This window comes from Hipposideros armiger, unplaced genomic scaffold (assembly GCF_001890085.2).
Source record: "Hipposideros armiger isolate ML-2016 unplaced genomic scaffold, ASM189008v1 scaffold_132, whole genome shotgun sequence".
Classification (NCBI taxonomy): Eukaryota; Metazoa; Chordata; class Mammalia; order Chiroptera; family Hipposideridae; genus Hipposideros; species Hipposideros armiger.
The window spans coordinates 1256199-1276791 of record NW_017731482.1 but is presented as its reverse complement, the minus strand read 5'-3'; the positions used below and the strand labels follow the sequence as shown (position 1 = coordinate 1276791).

At 39.1% G+C, this 20593-nt stretch overlaps 2 protein-coding genes and 1 long non-coding RNA gene across 7 annotated transcripts in view; 2 read left to right on the top strand and 1 right to left on the bottom strand.

Moving 5' to 3' along the window:
- The window catches only part of PAAF1 (proteasomal ATPase associated factor 1), a 33496-nt gene extending 17707 nt beyond the window's left edge, over positions 1 to 15789 (bottom strand). The window contains exons 1-6 of one of the 4 annotated variants that reach the window (XM_019649431.1): positions 15013 to 15789; positions 13649 to 14026; positions 12051 to 12091; positions 7574 to 7677; positions 5476 to 5542; positions 3550 to 3639 (exon numbers count right to left, since the gene is read on the bottom strand). In XM_019649431.1, the coding sequence (XP_019504976.1) occupies positions 3550 to 3639; positions 5476 to 5542; positions 7574 to 7677; positions 12051 to 12091; positions 13649 to 14026; positions 15013 to 15080 (748 nt within the window). In that variant the 5' untranslated portion in view covers positions 15081 to 15789. Of the gene's footprint in view, positions 1 to 163; positions 263 to 3549; positions 3640 to 5475; positions 5543 to 7573; positions 7678 to 9428; positions 9462 to 12050; positions 12092 to 13648; positions 14027 to 15012 lie in introns of those variants that run through there. The other 3 variants (XM_019649432.1, XM_019649429.1, XM_019649433.1) reach the window with 3 other exon arrangements.
- On the top strand, positions 13847 to 16672 carry COA4 (cytochrome c oxidase assembly factor 4 homolog). 2 transcript variants are annotated; one of them, XM_019649434.1, is made up of 2 exons: positions 13847 to 13935; positions 15826 to 16672. In XM_019649434.1, the coding sequence occupies exon 2, from the start codon at positions 15838 to 15840 to the stop codon at positions 16087 to 16089; it is 252 nt and encodes an 83-aa protein (XP_019504979.1). In that variant the 5' UTR covers positions 13847 to 13935; positions 15826 to 15837; the 3' UTR covers positions 16090 to 16672. The 2 variants fall into 2 exon arrangements, with proteins under 2 accessions (XP_019504979.1, XP_019504980.1); XM_019649435.1 differs by lacking the exon at positions 13847 to 13935 and adding an exon at positions 13942 to 14032.
- Positions 16673 to 18051: 1379 nt separating this feature from the next.
- Positions 18052 to 20593, top strand: part of LOC109386355 (uncharacterized) — a 41114-nt gene continuing 38572 nt past the window's right edge. Inside the window, exon 1 of the long non-coding RNA XR_002124780.1 lies at positions 18052 to 19081. This is a non-coding gene — a long non-coding RNA (uncharacterized LOC109386355). The remainder of the gene's footprint in view (positions 19082 to 20593) is intronic.

Sequence of the window (20593 nt, the reverse complement as noted above, 5' to 3'; positions counted from 1 at the left end):
CCAAACTTGAGGATGTCTCTCAGCTTAACAAATGCAAGAACAAAGATCAATTGAAATGCAGTGGCCCATACAATGGGCCACTCTTCTTTCCATTACCCAGTCTAAGGTTTCTAAGACTACCCTTTATGTATTAAGACCCCAAAAGTGTATCCAAAGCCTTTACTCTGAGCTCTCCATTGGAAGCCTGCCAGATCTTCATGCTCCCATCAGTGCTAGAAGACACACCAAGGCCTCCTCCACTGGAAATGTCCAGGCATGTTATCTGTTCAAAAGATAAAACCGGTGTTACACATAATGAAATACTCATCTTCCTTTGAAATGTGTTAATGTTATAAACCTCCCATCTCACACTCCTCTGAGGCTTCTTCGAGCCTTTGCTTCCTAACACAAAGGACATGTGTTTCATGTGAAGGTTGACTTACTATCACCAATTCTCAACAAGCCTACAGCCAACACCTTTTACTTCTTGAACCAAAAAAATATTCTTACAATTATCTATAATCTCCTGCTTCAGTTAAAAAGTGTTCCCTATCCCCATAGCATTTCCATAGTTTACATCTTTTGCTATTTTATTTTAAAATTAAGATACCGCTTCCAATTCTTAGGAACATCACTTACACAAAAGACAGTCTTCCAAAATGTACCAGAAGGATTCAAGGAAAAGCAAAAACACTTCCAATTGACTACTTCATATTTCCTCTGTAAATTCCTAATTGTGTGTGTGTGTGTGTGTGTGTGTGTGTTTCAGAATAAGTAACAGAGAATTCCCAGATTCACTTATACAGTTTCAATATTAGCAATCACGTCGTGCATAAGCCATGATCAAAATGCCAAGTCTCTTCCATATACATGTATGCATACATACACAACTTTTATTAAAAAAACACCCAATTGCAAATATTCCAGAAATGTAGGATTGAGATACACAATCCCAGACATATTCCCAGCAACAATGATTCCCATATGACCTAAGTTATTAAGCAAAAAGTAGAGACTTTGGCTTTAATTAGCCAACCTTCTATTTTAATTTGTTCTATGCCAATTAAGCATAATGAATGGGGTTGGCAAGAACTAAAAGGATATATCAACTCTAACACTTTCTGAGACTTTTTCTTCTTTATGTTGGTTCCTTAGAAAAGGCTGTTAATTTTGGATCCTTTAATTTTAAAGATTATGACAACAATTAACATTTATATCATGTTTTATAATTTATAAAACATTTTCAAATACATATATATCATTTGATCCTCATAATAATCCCATTCTGCTCCTGGCTTCCCACTACTGAGCACTGGGGACACAGAAGTAAATTTGACATAGCTCTGCCTTCACATTCTAGGGTAGGATACATATCTCTGATCTACCTTTCTTCTCCAAGACCACTGCTTCCACCCTAATCCTGGATCTTAAGTCTGACTACTTGTACTGTCAATTAGCTTCTTTCAACTCTATGTCTGGTTCTACATAATGAGTTCTGTAAGTGTCAGAACCATGCACAGCACTTTCTTACACAAATCCGAGCCTACGTACATAGTAACTACTCAACAAATACCAAATGACAGCCTTTGGGAACAAGGATGAAGTACCTCATCAATACTAAGTAGGAAAGTAAAGCCATCTGACCTGTATCAACAAGACCAGCCACTGTCCCCATTCGCAGGGCCCAGAAACAAGTCATATTTAAACACTTTTCTACTTACTCTGAAATCAGTTTAATCCCTAAAGCAACATAACTCAACCTCTTTCCCGACTCAGGTGGCATCTATCCAACTGCCTGCTAGGCATTTACATTAGGCTTTCGAGTGGAGAACTCAAACTTAATATGTCCAAACCAGAACTCATATTTCCCCTTGCTCCAAATCAATACAACTACTTCTCCCCCAATTTGTAAATGGTGCCACAATTTACCCACTTCTCAGGCCCAAATTTTTGGAATCATCTCAACTCCTCTAATTTTCTTTCACAGCTCATATCCAAATCATTAGCAAATATTGTCTGGTCCCACACGCCTAGAATGTAAGCTCTACACCACAGTTTTATTCAAATGATTAATCAAAGGAGTGTAAATTAAAATAATGAAATACTATCTCTCAAAATGGTAAAACAAAAAAATTCTAATACGCAGTACTGGCCGAGAATGTTAAGTCAGACTGGTAGAAAAACAATACAATAAAAATCTTTTTTAGTCAATGGATAGGGCCAGTGGCAGGTCAATTAATAAAAAAAATTGTTATAGTACAAAATAAAGTATATAAATGCCTACATTTTAACTCAAATATATAAATATACTTTAAAATTCACTAATTTTTTCATTAGTCTACTGATTACTACAAGGAAGCTTCATCTTGACTTTCTTTTAATAAACTATAACCAAAAGGCACAATTTACAACTTCCGGTTCTTTAAAGCAAGGCAAATCTTTGTTCACACTTACAAAGTAATCTAAGAACAAAAATTCATCTAAGGTTTTAAAAAAAATCTTTTCCCTAACATTTTGCATTTATCTTGCTCACATATACTATAAAAGACATAATTACGCTCTACCTTTTCACACCCATATTTCATCGGTTTAATTAAGATAATTTTAAAAACAACATCACTGGCATTGTAACTGACCCTTGGTAAGCATCAACTTAACCAGCAGTGTCAGAAGTATGCAGGCCTCAAAGAAGAGCTTATGAACTGGGAACATGCTGTGGGCATCAGTCGGTATGCTTTCCAGAGGAAACGCAGAGCAACAGTTGACTCAAAAAAATCAGTTAAGTGGAGGTCACTCAGACCATAGCAAAAGCCTTATAATTTGCATTCCCTGTGACTCTGCAACTCTACATTTACAAATGTATTCTAATTTCTTCTGATTTTTGTGAACGACAGTTAGTTGTAAGTATATCATCAAAATAGAAATTCATGAAATTGGAAATACCTGAATGTCCTGTAATGTAAAGGCTATATAACAAAAGTTTACAACAGTTATCTTTAGGTTATGGAAATATGAGTGATTCACTTTCTTTCATATTTCCTAAATTTTCATCACTAAATATATGTTTTACAATAAGGGAAAAAATAGTTATTTTAAAAATGTACCACACAACAAAAAGTGGAAGACTTTAATATAATCAGTTTATCCACCTATTTCTCACTTCTGTTTCCAAAAGCCCATGGTGGTAGAAAGGAGTTTATCAGAAAGACCTTTGAAAATTATTCCTCAATAAGCTGTACTTGAAGAAAATGTCCCTGTCCTAGAGCAAAGGGGAAAGAAATATGAGCAGCGACAAATTATGCAAACATCAGCTACTATCATCATTGTCCAAAAGCTGGCAAGTAGCTCTGCTAAAACATATATAAGGAAATTTCACTTCAAAATTCCTTTCTCTAAGATTACCATTGAGTGGATTTGTACACATATTCTATGTGATCCCAAACATTATCACACTTCTTCCGCTGTGTTATCTTATAATGTTAATTATGAATGTTTATAGCACTAGACAAGCAGATAAAATGAAAAATTAACATGCTATTACATTTCTCCTCATTTTATCAAAATACTTACACTGTTTGCATGAATTCTGGAAAAAGTAGTATATGGTGCCAAAAACTTTGAAGATGCATTTTCCTTTGGACATGAAATATGAATGCTTTTCTAAACAGAGAGGGAAAGATGAAATACATCAGTAAAGCTACTCCAATGGAATTAAAGTCTCTTAAACAAAACATTAGGATAACAGGAAATTCTCATCTTTTAATCTTCTCTAATCCTCCTTCCCTAGCTCACAAAACTATCACTCCCTTACAGGTCAGCAGTACTTTCACTGAGAGGGCTGCAATGCCATTTGATATCGATGAGACACCATTATCTTTTTATGTAACACTGTCTCACAGAAGACAAACCAACACTAGGATACAAGTGACAAACATGAGAGCATTAAGTTTTAGAAGAAAATCTAATAGCAGTACTCTCAATTAGCAGTGGGGCAAGGAACAGCATCAATAGATGTGAGGAAACAGCACCAGCCCTCAAGCCTAGGGCCTAAAAGACTAGTCTAAAAGTAAACTTGCTGCCTGTAAGAAACTCCAGAAAATGTTAGCCTACTGACATGTATAGTTACCAGAGAAAACTGGTAAAGTAAATTATGGTACACTCTTACAATGCGTAGGCCCTGGTCAGGCTTGCAGTACCCATTCCCACCTAGGTGTTAAACTGACTGTACATGTTCATAGACTGGTCATTGTCACAGTCATAGCTGTATTATGATTCCCCACGTGTTACGTCTAGTTATTATCACATACCTTTCAGCTACTGTAGCAATATAACACTGGTGACATAGTAGGAAATTATACTAGAACCAACGTTAGATTCAGGCGACATGACTTGCTAAAGGCAGCCTTTGTAACCATCACAGATAAGTACATTGGTGCTTCAAGGTAGCATGTGTAGAGGTATAAAAGACTTGGTAAACACCTCCTCAAGGATTCAATATGACAGTCCCTTACTCTAACCAGCAGAATACCAACACCATCATTTCAGTATATATCTCCTACACAGAGCCGAGGAGCTGCTCTCCCCAAATAGCCCCTAACTTCTTATCTCTTCTGCAGTAGTACTTCAAAGTTTCTGGAAATCCTTCTGGATAATGAAAACGTCTTCAGTAATCAAGATTTTCTTAACCTCTTTATAAGGCTCATCTATGTACAACAAGCACAGTCCTCATAGTTCTTTAGAAAGAACAGTTTCAAAGTTATGATATTTTTATCACTGAAAATCAATATGCTCTTATCACAGGTCCTCTACTCCTTTAAAAAGACAATTAGAATATCTATACAAACAGTACTTTCTTAGCCAGCTTATCTAGGTCTGGCTGCCTATAGCCCTTTCATTAAATGAGTTTTCGCTTCTAACCACAGGACAAAGCCCATACAGCTGCCAAAGAGCTGACCTGGATTTGGAACTGTCTCCTGTACACGAAACTAAAATGTCAGCTAAACTCTGGCTAAATATTCATACCAAGTAAGGATGCCGGGACCTCTGAGAGTTTAGTGTTCAGGCCTCTGTAAGCATTGGTTTGCTCTCAGAAGGCTTCATTTCTTTGGGGCTAATTATGTGAAAGGTTTCAAGAATCAATTGTTTTCTCTTGTTTATCAATCCTGCAAATCAATCTTTAATCCATAAACAGACTATGAAGGAAGATAAATACTAAACTACCTTCCAATGTCAGCAGTAGATAACCATGCTGTTAATGAAAATATTTTAAAGAAAAGCTGCATTAGAAATCAAAACAGACAGAACAGACAGAATTTGGGGGGTGAGGTGGGGAGTATGAGTATTATTCCACACTAAGATAAAAAACTTTTTATCCTCTGGGGTTAGGTTTTTAAGCATATTGACAGGTCTGTTTAAAAGAGCAATGTAGCAACATCAAATAGCAAAGTGACTCATGGCAGTTAGGAAACCAATGAATGCTCAACCATAAGCACTTACTGTCTGACCCAGCAGCTACACAGCAGAAATTAGCAATGATGTCAGAAGATAAGGACAGTATCAGGGCCTGAGTACCAAGGGAAAAAAGGAAGTCAGCACCCAGGCTATGAATGGATACTGGTGAAACACCAGGGGAAAATGTACATTTGCAAGGTGGTGGTATACTTGAAGTAAACAGAACTGGGTTTCAGTTCTGACATACAGTCCAACTAGCTTTGATTATTAGGGGTTAATGCATCTGTTTGCTTATATGTAAAATGGACATTTAAAATGCCAATTCAAGGGCCGGCCGAGTGGCGCGATGGTTAAGAACTCGCTTGGGATGCCAGAGGGCCCCGGTTCGGATCCCACATATGAGGGCCAGTGACACTGCCCTCTACAGCTAAGATGCTGAACAACAGCTCAACCTGGAGCTGGGCTGCCGAGAGTCGCTGGCGACGGCGTAGGCTGCAGTCCCTGTGGCAGTGGGTTGCCATGGGCTACCGTGTGTAGCCAGCAGCCAGCGTGAGCGGCCAGCAGCCGCAGTGAGCGGCCGTCCAGAAGCCGGCGACTGATCTGCCTCGCCAGGGAAGAGCGCAATGATGGTGCCAACTTGGGCCAGTGAAGCAGCGTCCTCCACAACTAGATTGAAGAACAAAACGACAGCAACTTGTCTGTTCCCCTTCCCCTAATTCCCCAGTACTGTTCCCATCCCCCCAATTACCCAATAAAATAAAATTAAAAAAAAATCTTTAAAAAAAAAATAAATAAAAAAAAAATAATAAAATGCCAATTCAAAAGGACTATTATGATCAACAACTCATTTTTGTAATATTTTAGTTTCATTTATATGTAGTCTCATTCCCCACTAACCAGCCTATGAGGCAGAATATTATCTCCATTTAATAGATGAGAAAATTGAGGCTCAGGGAACTAAGCTATTTGTCCAAATTCATATTGCTAGTAAGTGTAAGAGTTAATTAACAGTTGGGCTCAGATCTTCTGACCCTTTCTTCCATACCATAGGTGTTTATGAAAAACAAATATAAGTTATATAAAAACATGTAGCCTATTACTTTGCACAGAGGGTAATGAATATTTGCTAAAAATCTTATGTAAAAAATAAAGTATCCTTTATTCTTGTCAGTATACCAGAAATATTTTACAACTAAAAAAGTTTATTTACACACACAAAAAAAAAGGAAGGAAGAAAGGCAAGCAAGCAAGAAAGGGAAAGAAAGACTGGTTTACCCTTTGGGAATCATCTCACCAGAGCATATTGGCTGCAGCCATCTGAATGAGTAAGGAAAGTCAGATCATGGGTTCTGCAACACTTAGTCTGGCCATCTACTCACCTCAAAGACTGATGAGAAAAACTAATAAGTATTATTCATGTAGGGCTTCACCAAGGCCTAGCCATGCATATTATAATGCTATGCTGTACAATACAGTAGGTACTAGCCACATAAGGTTATTGAGCACTTAAAATGTGGCCAATGCAAATAAGGAACTGCATTTTTAATTTTATTTAAAGTTTAATTTAAAAATTGATACTTGATCCAGTTATTGGAAAACTTTTTAAGTATTGGAACTACTTGGGTATGTGATTCTATGTTTTCAACTGTAAATTTTATAAAACCTAAACACATATCAAGTATGTCCAATAAAAAACTAGAGTCTGAACTGAGATGTGCTATAAGTGTAAAATATACACAGAAAAAAGGAATGTAAACTATCTCGTTAATAATTTTTATACAAATTATAGGTTGAAATATTTTAGATGTCTTGGGTTAAATAAAATATTAAAATTAATTTCACTTGTTTCTTTTTACCTTTTTCATGTGGCTACTGGAAAATTATATATATGGCTCACATTATCTGTTGGACAGTGGTGTTATAAGGGAAGTTAAAGGAAGTTTGATTGCATCTAAAAGTATATGTAACTTCAGAAGAAAAAGAAAACTCTTGACATTCAAAGGCAGTAAAAACTATGATTATTGTACAAATGAAACAGAGATGACACTGATACACAGATAGTATCGTTATTTGAAGTATGATAGATATATAGGCACTACCATAGTTTTGGACACGGTGCCATCTAGCAGACATAAAAACCTACCTTGTTTATTTCATTCACAATAAATCCTTCCGAAGCTGTAACCTCTGGGATGCCATCAAGGCCAATTCCTTGACAAGTTAGGCTGCCATACAAAGTTGGTTTCCCTATATAGCACAAAAGAAGCATGTCTCAAAAAATGACAAGAATTTAACATTTTTCTCCGTGAAGACCCAATTCAGGCATCTGTATAGATGGTAGGAAATTGGCTCATGAAAGAAAAGCAGGGATTTGTGCTAAAAATGAGGCAAAGTAGAAAGAGCACTAGCCTAAGTTGGGAAATATACTCAAGGGCTAAAAGCTAGGAACAAAGATTTAGAGATATAAGAATAGCATTTGTAGAGAAAGCTACTAAAGTGATCTCAACCTCAGTTTTACTGGCAGTGAAATGGAATTCTTCCAGGATGAAAGGTGAAGATCAGCATGAATATATGTATTTATCCACAGTATATACACATAGTACATAGTAAAGAGTTAAGCTTCATTAATCTGAAAAATGTGCTTATGAAGAACACTGTTTTGCAGTGATATGGGCTAAATATTATCCTATACATAAACATATGCAGATGGCAGAATGGAGTTAAAAACAGTTCTATTCATATTCTGTACTGTATTTCTACACTTCTGTAACAGCTCATAACACTCCATTTACATTTCTGACCTCCCCATTAGACTGTGAGTTCAGAAAATAGCTGGTTGCTACAAATTATTCAGCAAATAACTGTTGTACCAAACTGAAATTCTAGGAGGGAAGTAAAAACCATCATGGATTCACAGAGCAAGAGGGCTTCCTTGAGAGGGTGGGACTTGAGTAGGACCTTAAAAGAAAGCTAGGAAAAGGAAGAAGATAATGAAAAGGAAACTTCAAGTCAGAGAGGGGTCACGTCAAGAACAAAAGAAAGTCAGAAAGAACAAGGGGGAAGGAGGAATCAATTAATATACCAGTTTGGTTATAACAGTCATGGAAAAGGTAGTTGAAGGACATTAACGAAGGAACTTACCATCTAGGGAGAAGATCTAGTGAAAAAGCTTTTGGCAAGGAAGTGGCAAGAAATGCTAGTTCAGAAGGATGCCACAAAAATAGGATTGAGGAACTCTGTGAATCCCTCCTGGTTTCACTAACTGCCCTATGAAGTCTGCCTTTCATGATACATCATTTCAACCAATCTCCTGTCAGCATCCTCAATGACCTCTCTACATTTGTACAGTCACTGAAATGATCTCAGTCTAGGTTTTTTAATATAATAGAACTGGGATTAATTCAACCACTCACCTTCTACATTTCTACATGCAGGCTGCTGAGCGCTGCTACAGCGAAGGACATAACTGGGCAGATTGGCCCCACTACAGTTCATGTTTCTGAGCTCTGTACGGTTTTGCAGCCATTTGCCCCTTCTATTCCCCACAGCAGCCAATTCTCATGACACCCATCCTGCCATCAAAACCTTCTTCCTTAATAGTCAAAAAGTGGAAACAACTCAAATGTCCATCAATTTTTTTCAAATGTACATCAACTGATGAATGAATTAAAAATGTGGTGTATTCATCAAAAGTCAAGGTGGCTGAGGCCCGGCCGAGTGGCTCAGCTGGTTAAGAGCTCACTTGGGAGCACCAGCTCTGAGAAGCAGGGCTGCAGTTTGGATCCCACATTGAGGGCCAGTGGTGCTCGCCCTCTACAGCTAAGATGATGAACGGCAGCTCGACCTGGAGCTGGGCTGCTGTGGGTCGCCAGCGACGGCGTAGGCTGCAGCAAGGCTGCAGTGGGCTGCCGTGAGCTACGTGAGTGGCTGGCAGCCAGCGTGAACTACCGGGAGCCGCTGTGAGCGGCTGATCAACGACCGGCGACCGATTGCCTTACCCGGGAAGAGCACAATGATCATGCCAACATGGGCCAGTGAAGCGACGTCCTCCACAACTAGACTGAAGAACAAAACAGCAATTTGTCTACCTGTCTGTTCCCCTTCCCCAATTCCCCAGCGCTGTTACCCTTCCCACAATTCCCCAATAAAATCTTAAAAAAAAAAAAAAAGTCAAGGTGGCTGAATAAATAAGAAAACAAGACCCATACATATACTGCTTTCAAGAGACCCACTTCAGATTGAAAGACATGCACAAACTGAAAGGGATGGAAAAAGATATTTCATGCAAATGGAAACAACAACAAAAAAAGCTGGGGTAGCAACACTAATATCAGACAAAACAGACTAAAACAAAGGTTATAACAAGAGACAAAAGACCCAGAAATTCCACTTCTGGGTATTTATCCCCCAAAACCCCAAACACTAATTGAAAAGACATATGCATCCCTATGTTCAGTGCAGCATTATTTACAATAGCCGAGATATGAAGGCAAACTAAGTGTTCACCAACAGACAAATGGATAGAGAAGATGTGTACATATATGTAGCCATAAAAAAGAGTAAGATCTTGACATTTGTGACAACATGGATGGACCTAGAGGATATTTTGCTAAGTGAAATAAGTCAGACAGAGAAAGAGAAATATCATATGATTTCACTTACATGTGGAATCTAAAAAATAAAATACACAAATAAAACAGAAACAAACTCAATACAGAAAACATTTTGATGGTTTCCAGATGGGAGGAGGGTTGGGGAGATGGATGAAAAAGGGGAAGGGATTAAAAGTGCAAATTGCCAGTTATAAAAATAGTGATGGGAATGTAAAGTACAGCATAGGGAATACAGTCAATAATACTGTAGTTACTATGAATGATGTCATGGGTATTAAGACATATCAGAGTGATCACTTCATAAGTTATATAAAGGTCTAATCACTATGTTGTACACCTGAAATTAATATAATATTGTATGTCAACTGTGATTAAAAAATAAAAAATTATTTTTAAAAATGTGGTATATCCATACAATAGATTATTACTTGACCACAAAAGGAATGAATGCTACAAAATGGATAAACCTTGAAAATGTTATGCTAAATGAAAGAAGTCAGATACAAAAGACCAAACATAATATAATTCCACTTATATGAAATGTCCAGAAAAGGCAAGTCCATAGAGACAGCAAGTCAATTAGTGGTTGTTAGGGGGCTGTGAGGAGAGGAAATGGGAAGTGACTGCTAAAGAATATAGGGTTTCTTTTAGGGGTGATAAAAATGTTCTGGAATTGATAGTGGTGATAGACACACAACTCTGTGAATAAACTAAATCCACTGAATTGTACACTTTAAAGAGATAAATGTAATGGTACATGAATTATAGCTCAATAAAGCTGTTATTTTTTTTTAATGGGAAACCTAATAGTACCTACCTTAGAGGGTTGTGAGAAATAGAAATAATATATGTATAGTATCTAGCACACAGATAGCACACATTTTATTTCAATAAAACGATTTTAAGAATAAAACAAAAAAACCCCTCTTCCTTAAGAGCACACTCTACCTCCAACATCACAAAGAAAACTGAGGCTATAAGACACTCACAAATTTCCATGTCCATGCCTATGCATTTATTTACATCTGCACTTACCTTCACCTTCTTTCCTTAATCTTTTACACTTAATTCAATCTCCTTCTCTCTCCCCTAAGATATTAATATTTGTTAGTCCTTCTCTCCTCTACCTACAACCTCTATTTTAATTGTTCTCCAATTAGTTCCCATCTTAAAAATAAAACAAAACCCTTGACTATAGACCTTCTAGTTACTATATCTTCTCTTCTATGAAGCACCAATTTCCTCAAAAGAAAACTGTTTAAAACTCTATTTCTCATAGAAATAGAATATATTATATAAAGACATCAAAGATATCTGAGATGAAAAATAATCGGTAAAACAAAACATTCTCTCAAATTTAGAAAATTTTTTTAAATGTTACCACACTAACTGCAAACAAATGGATGGGAATAACAGGAGTTTCATTCAAAGGAAAAATTGTTAAGACTTGGGAATTCTGGATATGGTACGGTGACTAGGTTTTACACTCTGATGTTTAGAATGATGGTAACTTCAGAAATGAGAAAATTAAGAAAGAAACCTATTTGACAAAAGAAGTGCTCAGCTTGGTTTTGGATGTGATAAACTCAAGACGACACTGAGAGCTTCAAGCAGAAACAGCTAGCAGACAACTGTTCAATCTCTCCTTGAAACTGAAGAGAGACCAGGGTTAGGGCTATAGATCTAGGAATCATCATCAGGAAGGTCACACTTGAAGCTGTAGAACTACTTAGAATACAATAATATATAGCTAAGAGGCTGTTTAAGATGCATCAGCAGTGTCTCTATGAATAAGTTTATGACTTCTAAATGGAAAACCAATCTGAAGGCCTTCCCCTAGAATGGAGGAGTTGGGGTGATGTCAGTACATCACAGACTGGTCAAGAACATCTGAAGACTATGAGCATTATGCAAGGAGTTTGGGCCAGGAGAAAGTAGGAAGCTCTCTTCTAGGGGTAGGAAATCCTTTTTCTCTAAAGGGAACACATACAGACTTAAGGACATTACCTGGCGGGTGACAGCTCAGCCAGGCCTCCCCTTCATCCTTCCTATGAAGAGAGACAAAAGCCTAATTAGGCTCACTCAAGTTGAAAAGGATGCCACTGGTACAAGGGGAGAAAGAGGATCATATAATTTCCAGTTTGGCCATACTACTTAAACATGATCTAGTCTAATATCTCATCCAGGCATAGATTATTCTAAGACGAACTTTATTTGTTGAAGAAATATTGTGGATTAAGTGTTTAATGCATATATCTATTGGTTAAATGAGGCACACATATTTCATCAATAGGGAGCTCACTATTCATTTGTAATTGCACGGCTTTTAAAAATCAAGAATATTTTATATTTAAATATTTATTGGGATTATTGTAAACCAGGCCCTGTGCTAGGTACTTTGCATATAGCATCATTAATCCTGACAACAATTTAACAAGATATCTTTTATTAATCCTCAGGTTAAAGATAAAAAACCCCCCCAAAACTGAAGCTCAGAGAGAAGTGACTTGCCTAGCTATGAAGCAGGAATTGAAACCTGGGACTAGTATACAATGTCTGTGTTCTACCACCTCACAGACGTTTCATGTTTTAGAATGCACACCCCCAGTCGTCCAAATCATTCTCTCAGCATCCTATACACTCTTAGGGTATAGCAGAAAGGGTCTAGCCTTTTAAGACAGAAAGACATAGGTTGCCAGCAAGTCTCTATCACTTATTAGCTGCATGATCTTGGGCAAGTTACTTCCTCTGATTCTGATCCTGCATTTTCTCATAGGTACCTGCTAGCCCTCAATAAATGTTAGTGTTCTTCCTTTATTGCTTATCACACATTCTGTGTTATAGTAAGTAATGTGTACTTTATTTTAGCCCACTTAGTAAGGTGTTAAGTTTCTTAAATGCAGGAATGTTTTATTCATCTTCACCACTGTTCCAATTTGAAAATCCTTATTAGTAATAAAAATTGCCATTCACGGCACTACTGTAGTCATCCTGGTGAATGCCCAGTATATGATCAATAAATGTATGTTAAATAAATGAATGGTTTGCTGTGCATTCCCAATTAAGTTGTCAGCTTGAGAGCAGGAACCACCCCTTTAAAGTATAGAGTACTGCACGGAGCATCTATCTAGGTCAGAGTCTGGACCCGGTAGGTGCTACATTGTTTACTAAATAGAATGGTCCGATATGACTAACATACCACTAGGGACCGAGAAGGATGCAAAGATTCCATCACACAGTAAAAGACAATGTGGTGGTGGTGGATACTGGGACTTTTGCAAATAGTTAACGACCAATAAATATTTGTTAAATGACTGACTACTCGGCTTCCTGCCTCCCAGTTTTCCTGTCTTTTTACAACGCATTGATCCTAGTCCTGCTGCTGGGATCACACAGCTCTTATGTGTTTCCCTAGCTTCAGGATAGCTCTTCTGAGAATGACAATGACCATGTGGGTTTGAGACTTCGTTTTCTAGACCCAATACTCCCTTAACAGTTAATGACGTAACCCCTATGGATATTCCTGGATCGGGCATGACTCTCCTTAACGGAAAGGCAATATCCACTACCCGCCTCCTCTGTCGGGGTTCTGGGACTGGTTTCACCTGAGGGCTTGCGCCCAGTCGCTCTGAATCCTCAAAGGCGCCGCCATCTTGACCCCACCTCCACCAACCCGCCTCTTCCGCTCTTTCCCGGAAGTAGGGCGGAGGGCGGGATCTACAAAGAGAGACCACCAATGAAAATGCGCGGTGGGTCCCTTCCTTTCCCTCCCCCTTCCGCGCGCGTGCCCCTCACAGAGGCTAGTTCCTGGCAGTAGGATCGGAAGAGTTCCGACTGCCTCCAAAGTGGACGTGCTGGAACGCGCATTCGGGTCTTCTTGTCCGCCTGTTCGGTGAGCACTGCGTGCCTCGTCTTTGCACGGTGAAACGTAACGGGCACTACGTGAGCGCGCTTGCTGGTTGCACGGGCGCAGGTGCTCTCTCCTGAAGGTGGGAAAGGAGCTTTAGATGATTTGGCCGCTTGGGTTTCTCAGCTTTCCGGTCTTTTCCATTCCTTCCTGGTACAACCCTCCTCGAGATCCAGCTGCCGGCTATCTAGCTTGCCCTCATCTCCGAGCAAGGGTCTTTTTTTACTCCGAAGGAGACTGAAGCCGGGATATGGTGGAGAAGGGCGTACGGTAGCTTTTACTGAATCCTGTTGTACCCCATGCATTTGGCATTATTATGTCAATTCTTACAGTAATTTCGTGAGTTAAATATTACCTTAAGGAGGAAACTAAAAAAGATTGCAAGATAAGACGTGTGCTGGTATTCGAACCCGGATTTCTTGGCTTAGGATCCAAAGCACTTTTCTTGCCAGTGTGCTTTTTAAAGAGCTCACAGTGTATTTAGAAAGAGGAAACGTACAGTAATGAAACTATTATGAAGTAATTTGCTCAAGGCCACTCAAAATGTCAGTGACAAAGCTGGGTTTCCAACCAGTCTGTTTTCAAAGCTCCTTTACCCCCTCCTCAAGTTATACTACCTCCAAAGCAAATGAGTTTTATGTAGGGCTTTGGAGTGTTTAAATCCTTCTTGTGACTTCCTCTTGGCCCTCCAAATGCCTTAACATGGCTAACAAGGCCTTGCTATGATCAGATACTTTCTCATCTCACCAGTTTAATTTGTTAATTTGTTTAGTTTTCTCCTCATATCCTATTCTCCAGTCATACAGAACTTTCCATTCCCCTTATATTGTCCCAATCCCCGCTCCCCCCCCCCACCCCGTTTGTCTATTGACCAGGAATATTCTTCCTTTCCATCTCTAGTTAACTCCTGTTCACCCTTCAGGTGTCCGTTTAGTAATCACTTCCTCCAGGAAGCCTTCCCTGCCTATTTCTCCCCTTGTCTGGATTAGGTATCACTTCTCCACTGTGTTCCCAATATGAGCTATCTGTACACAATGTATAGTAAATTGGCTGTTTACTTGCCTAGATTGTAAACTATAAGGCAGGAACTTTATGTGTCCTGGTTGCTCCTGTATCCTCAACTCTAGCATAGTGCCTGGTACATGGTAAGTATTCAGTGATAATCTGCTGAATAAATCAGAGACACAGGAAAGGCATTAAGGAGTCCTCGCTCCTTTACAGCATGTTCATGATGAAATTTATACAAAGTCTGAGGTCCTTGCTCTTCAAACCTTTCGTAAGTTCCTTCTGTGTGCTACCTTCTGCTGGCTATTCTGAAGCAGATGATCTTGGGAAGACAGTCTGGGCAAATACACTTCACATGAATCTCTTGCCCCTGCATGCTGTATCCTATAGCCACACAACTCTCCATTCTACATTTCAAACCCTACCATATTTGGGTACTCTCCCAAGTGTTAAACTTTGTTCTTCTCAAGCCATAGAATAAGGCCAATAGAAGAAGAGATTAATTCTTTAGGGGGGTGAATCAGAGATAGCTTCTCCAGAAAGGTGACATTTCACCCAATTCAAATTCTATTAGCAGAACCCATTTGAGCTTATTTAGTGCTGTGCTAACCATTTTCACGTACTTTATTTCATTTCATTCATTTCAAACCATTTAGCAGGCCTGTTCTCTGCCAGGACTAGTACTGGGGGCACCAAGTTGAATCAGGCCCATTATCTGTCTGCAAATAGCTTACAGTCTCCAAAGGGAGACATATGCATAAATAGGCTATAACAGTGCAGCGGTCAGTGTTACTTATACTAGAGGAACTTCATATATAATCATGTCCCTACTCTAACCTTGCCTCCAACCTTGCCTCCATTGATGTTTAGGGACTCCCAAAGATGTCTACTCAAGGCCATACCTGGGCCCGACAGGTGAAGGAGGGTGAAGAAGAGGACCCACTGGACCAGATGATCTCCCGCTCTGGCTGTGCTGCTTCCCACTATGCAGTGCAGGAGTGTATGGCTAAGCACCAGGACTGGCGACAGTGCCAGCCACAGGTGCAGGCCTTCAGGGACTGTATGAGTGAACAGCAGGCAAGGCGTCGGGAGGAGCTACAGAGGAGGAAAGAGCAAGGCAGTGCCCACAGCTGAGACCCCAACCACTTACCTCAGAGGATGGCCTGAAGAAACCAGCACCCAGAGAGATCATGGGAGGAAGAAATCCTAAACTGGAACTGTGGGCCAAGAGGTATAAAACTTGGGGATAGTCTTTTGGGACTGAGGTTGAGAGCCAGGCAGCCATGGGTTTGGACATGACTGCCATAAAGAGCTGTTGTATTTTCATGGAGAGATCCCACACATCCTCACCCATCTTATTCCACAAATGTGAAATACTGATCAACATTTGCTATGTAAAACAAAGTGGGGTTGAGAGATGCTCTGTTACCCTACGTCTTGGGTCAGTGTGCCAAGTACTGAGCTGAATACATGGACATTGAATTTTAAAAGTATATTTACAATCTAAAGGTAAATTGGCTACCTAATCAGGTGTTCATTTATTCAGTCTTTGGTTCAACAACAAGTTTTGTGAGAACTCATGTTCTAGGCACTGTTGGAAGCTGATGTGATGAATAATATCTCTGTCTTCATATTGCTTAGTCTAGTTTGAGAGACAGAAATAAAACAACACTGGAACAACTAATTCCTGACAGTGATATAAATGACTTTATCTTTCACAAGTTGTTCTGAATGTTTCATTCAGTCTAATGGAAGGACGAAAGCAAATGGGAAAACAAACATGTGACTCTTCTATGCCAGAGTCTGACCTCAACACACTCCCAACCCAACAAACACACAGGTTTGACGTTTAAAAAGTACATGTAACATAAAATACAGGTTTTTCTGCTTTTAAAAAATAGAGAAGTTGTCGTCATGAACCTTTGATTCCTACTTGACAACAATTTGCTGGAGCTAAATAATGGTTTCTCTTTTAGGTGGTTGTGTTCTCTGGTTAATAGTAGTTGCCACCATTTCTCATTTTGTTTCCATGGAACTACGTTACCTATTCTATTACTTTCTGCCTCGCCCTGTAAGGCATTGGGAGTGGCAAGGGAGTTGGGGAGTGACTCCTGTCATTGAAGCTGGGAAGCAAAGGGACATTCATCATCAGTAATATTTCTCGAGTTGTGTGTGTGTGTGTGTGTGTGTGTGTGTGTGTGTGTGTATGAGAAGCATAAATCTAAAGTATAGTAGGCCCTAATACTACTATTGTGTTGGTAGTGGGGAGAAAAGAAAAAAGAGAGAAGAAGATAGAAGGAATATCAGTTTAAAGAACAATAAAATCCAATTTCAGCTTTCAAACAGAAGGGGATGACTGGGTGTATATATAAAGATGAATCTCTGCTCAGTGCTGTGGGTCATCAAAGGGATAGTGTGGACTAGAGCTTTCAGCAAGAATCTCAAAAGATGAAGTAGATTTTCCCATTTCTAACATAACAGGAAGGATTACCATCTGGAACAAAAAGTACCTAGAAATCCGAAAGAAAAAGCAAACTGCCCAGTTGAAAAGTGAACAAAGTTAAATATGCCCCCAAAACAGGAAAATGTAAATATATTGTACATGACTGACTGATAATAAGAGTAATGCAAATTTTAAAAACAGTATTATTAGGGCCGGCTGAGTGACTCAGTTGGTTAAGAGCTCGCTCAAGAGTTTGAGCTCTGAGCAACAGTGGTTCGAGTCCTGGCCCGAGCTAAGCACTGCTGAGCTGCCAACAGGTGAAGGATGGCTCAGCTAAAAATAAAAATAAAAATAAAATAAAAACAGTATTATTAGCCGATCCTCTTGACAAAAATCAGAAGTATTTATAATGACCAGTATTGGTGGGGATGGAAACAGACACACATTCACACTATTGAAGGGATCATAATTTAGTAAAGCTTTTGGAGGGCAATCTGGTGGGATCTATAAATATTTTAAATATTTAAATAGCATTTACTCTATTAGGAATCCTCTTAAATATCTCTTTACAAAATTATGTACTATTATGTTCATTGTAGCATTATTTATAATAGTGAATAAATGGTCACTGCATGACCATCATTCTATCAATAAGGACTATATTTGCTTACATATTCAAATCTTTTACAATAGAAACATCTATATATTAATTTGTGTAATTAAAATAGAAATAATAGGCCATGAGGTGGGGAGAGTCTAGCAGAGAGGATGGGTAGAAGAACCTCCTTAGCAGGGGGAATGACTTCCAAACCAGTGAAGTAGAGGGAGCAAGTTTTGGAGGGCCCCAGCCCTGAAGGAGCTGACATTGGGTAGGTAACAATGTATTTGGGTAAAGGATGCTCTGTTGCCACCCAAGCCTCTTTCCTTAAGTAAATGGGGATAATTCCTATTTAATAGGCACACTAAAAGAATTAAATAATATATGAGTAATAAAAATGGTTAGCATTTATTGAACTATTAACTAACTTTTATGGAGCATTTAACCTACGCTGTCTGGTTCCAGAGTCTGCTCTCAGTCCCTCTGATATGCTTTCAAATCCCACTATGCCACTTACTAGCTGGGTGATTTGGGGCAATTAACATCTCAAGATCTGCTTTTTCTTTTGTAAAAATAGTTATAATGCTTTCCTCGTAGACCTCACAACTAATAAATGTAGACCTTCTTCATAGGGTTGTTGAAAGAATGAGTTACTATTAGTACGGCAGGCCTTCAAATAGTGTCGTTTCATTCGATGTATTTTCGTTATAAAGAGATGCAGTAGGAATTTAACTTTTTTATATCAATTAGCCTATAGTCAAATTGGTTTTGTTATGTCATTTTGCTTGAAGTTGCAGAACCTGTCAATGACATTGAGGACTTACTGTAAAGAGCTTAGAAACAGTGCCTGGCACTTAATAAGCAGTCACTAAATGTTAGCTATTATCGTCATTATTGTGTGCTAGTCACTGTCCTGAGTTATATTATCTCATTTAATACTCATAACACTCCCATCAACTCACCTTTACAGAGGAGGAAGTAAAGGTCAGATTGAGGATCATCCTCCAAGTGTGTCTAAAGCCTATGCTGTTCTCTGCTCTGTGCTTTCACAAGCATCTGATGCCTATTACAGTGCTTAACACACAGTAAGTAACCATATTTACTATGTAAATATTACTTTACTGTTTTTTACTGCTTTACAAAAGGGAAATTAACCAGTGCAACTTGACCACGGTGTTCTAGATCGGCATGCTTATTTTTTAGTCTCAGCTCTGCAGCCCACAGCCATAAATGTGGTCTGTGCCTGTCCCTATACAATCTACACCTACCTCTGTGCCAGGGATGAGTGGAAAGACCTTTTGGCTAGGTGCCTGCCTTGGCTAGGCTTAGGGCAGGCTCATGATTTGGCTCTTCCCTGCAAGGTCCTTGGCTGAGGACTTGGCCTGTGTCCAGTGCAAAGGTGCACTGTAATGTGTTTTACTAGATAAGTAATGAGATACTCCTCACACTCTCCCTCCCTCAGGTAAAGTTGCCAGACTAAGTCCTGGGCTGCTCACTTTAAAAATCCAAAGAGAGCCAAAGCAAGTCCAGGTTGAAACCTTACACTTTCCCGTGTACTGAATGCAAGGGCTCTCTGCTCTGCTCCAGCAGAGACTTAAAGCAGGCAGAGGAAGTGGGAGGGATTCTTTCCTTCTATCTAGCAGCTATCTTCTGAAGAGTTTTCATTCTTTAGAGCCCGGGTATTCTGTTTAAATGGTGAGCTGATTCCCTAAACCTTGAAATGTGTGAGAATGAAAGTTATTCCAGGGGGAGTATAAGAACTAAATCAATCATTTCAGATTCTCCAGGGAGATCAAACATTGGAAGACAAAAAGAGCACAAAGAGATCAAAGTACAGATTAAACAAGCACAAGGCACATTGGCCGCCTCTGTCTGCAGTGCCTTTCTAGCATGTCTGGTTTTAGACATACATGCCCAATGCACGCTCAGAGAGCTTTCCCTCCTTAAATACACTTTCCATCCCAGAAACAGTGAGGACCGGGGTCTCTGAGCATTGCTACAGTGTCTGAATGGCCAAAATATCCAAATTCTATTTGTTTCTCTGCAACAAAAACATACCTTTTTGGAATCCACAGCGGCAATTTCCAGACTCTATCATGGGGGTGTTCACTGAACCACGAATTGACTGACCTGTTTAACTGGGTGACCTTGGACAAGTCTCTTTCCCTCCCAGGCCAGTTAACTCATCTGTAAAATGAAGGCCCAAACAGATTATTCCAAAGGTTATATATTGACAGAGCCAAAACTAGAACCCAGCTGTTCTGATTCCTAATCCTTTGACCTTCCCGCTGTTCTCCTTCCCATCCGTCGTGTTTTTACAGCAGTACTAGGCATAGTTTAACTTTAACTGAGTCAATCAACACTGAAAGTATGCTGAAGGAATGAACTGATACATGCAACAACACAGATACAACGCTTGGGTAAATGAGTGAAGGTAGATACAAAAGGCTACATACTGTATGATATTTACATACAGTACAGGATAGGCAAAGCTCATCTATGGCAATAGAAATGAGATTAGTGGTTGCTTCTGGGAAAAAAATGAAAGAATGATAAGGGAGCTTCCTAGAGTAATAGAAATGTTCTTTATCTTGATA

Coding starts and splice junctions, on each gene's coding strand:
- COA4 (XM_019649434.1), top strand. CDS start 15,838: ATGTCTACTCAAGGCCATACCTGGGCCCGACAGGTGAAGGAGGGTGAA.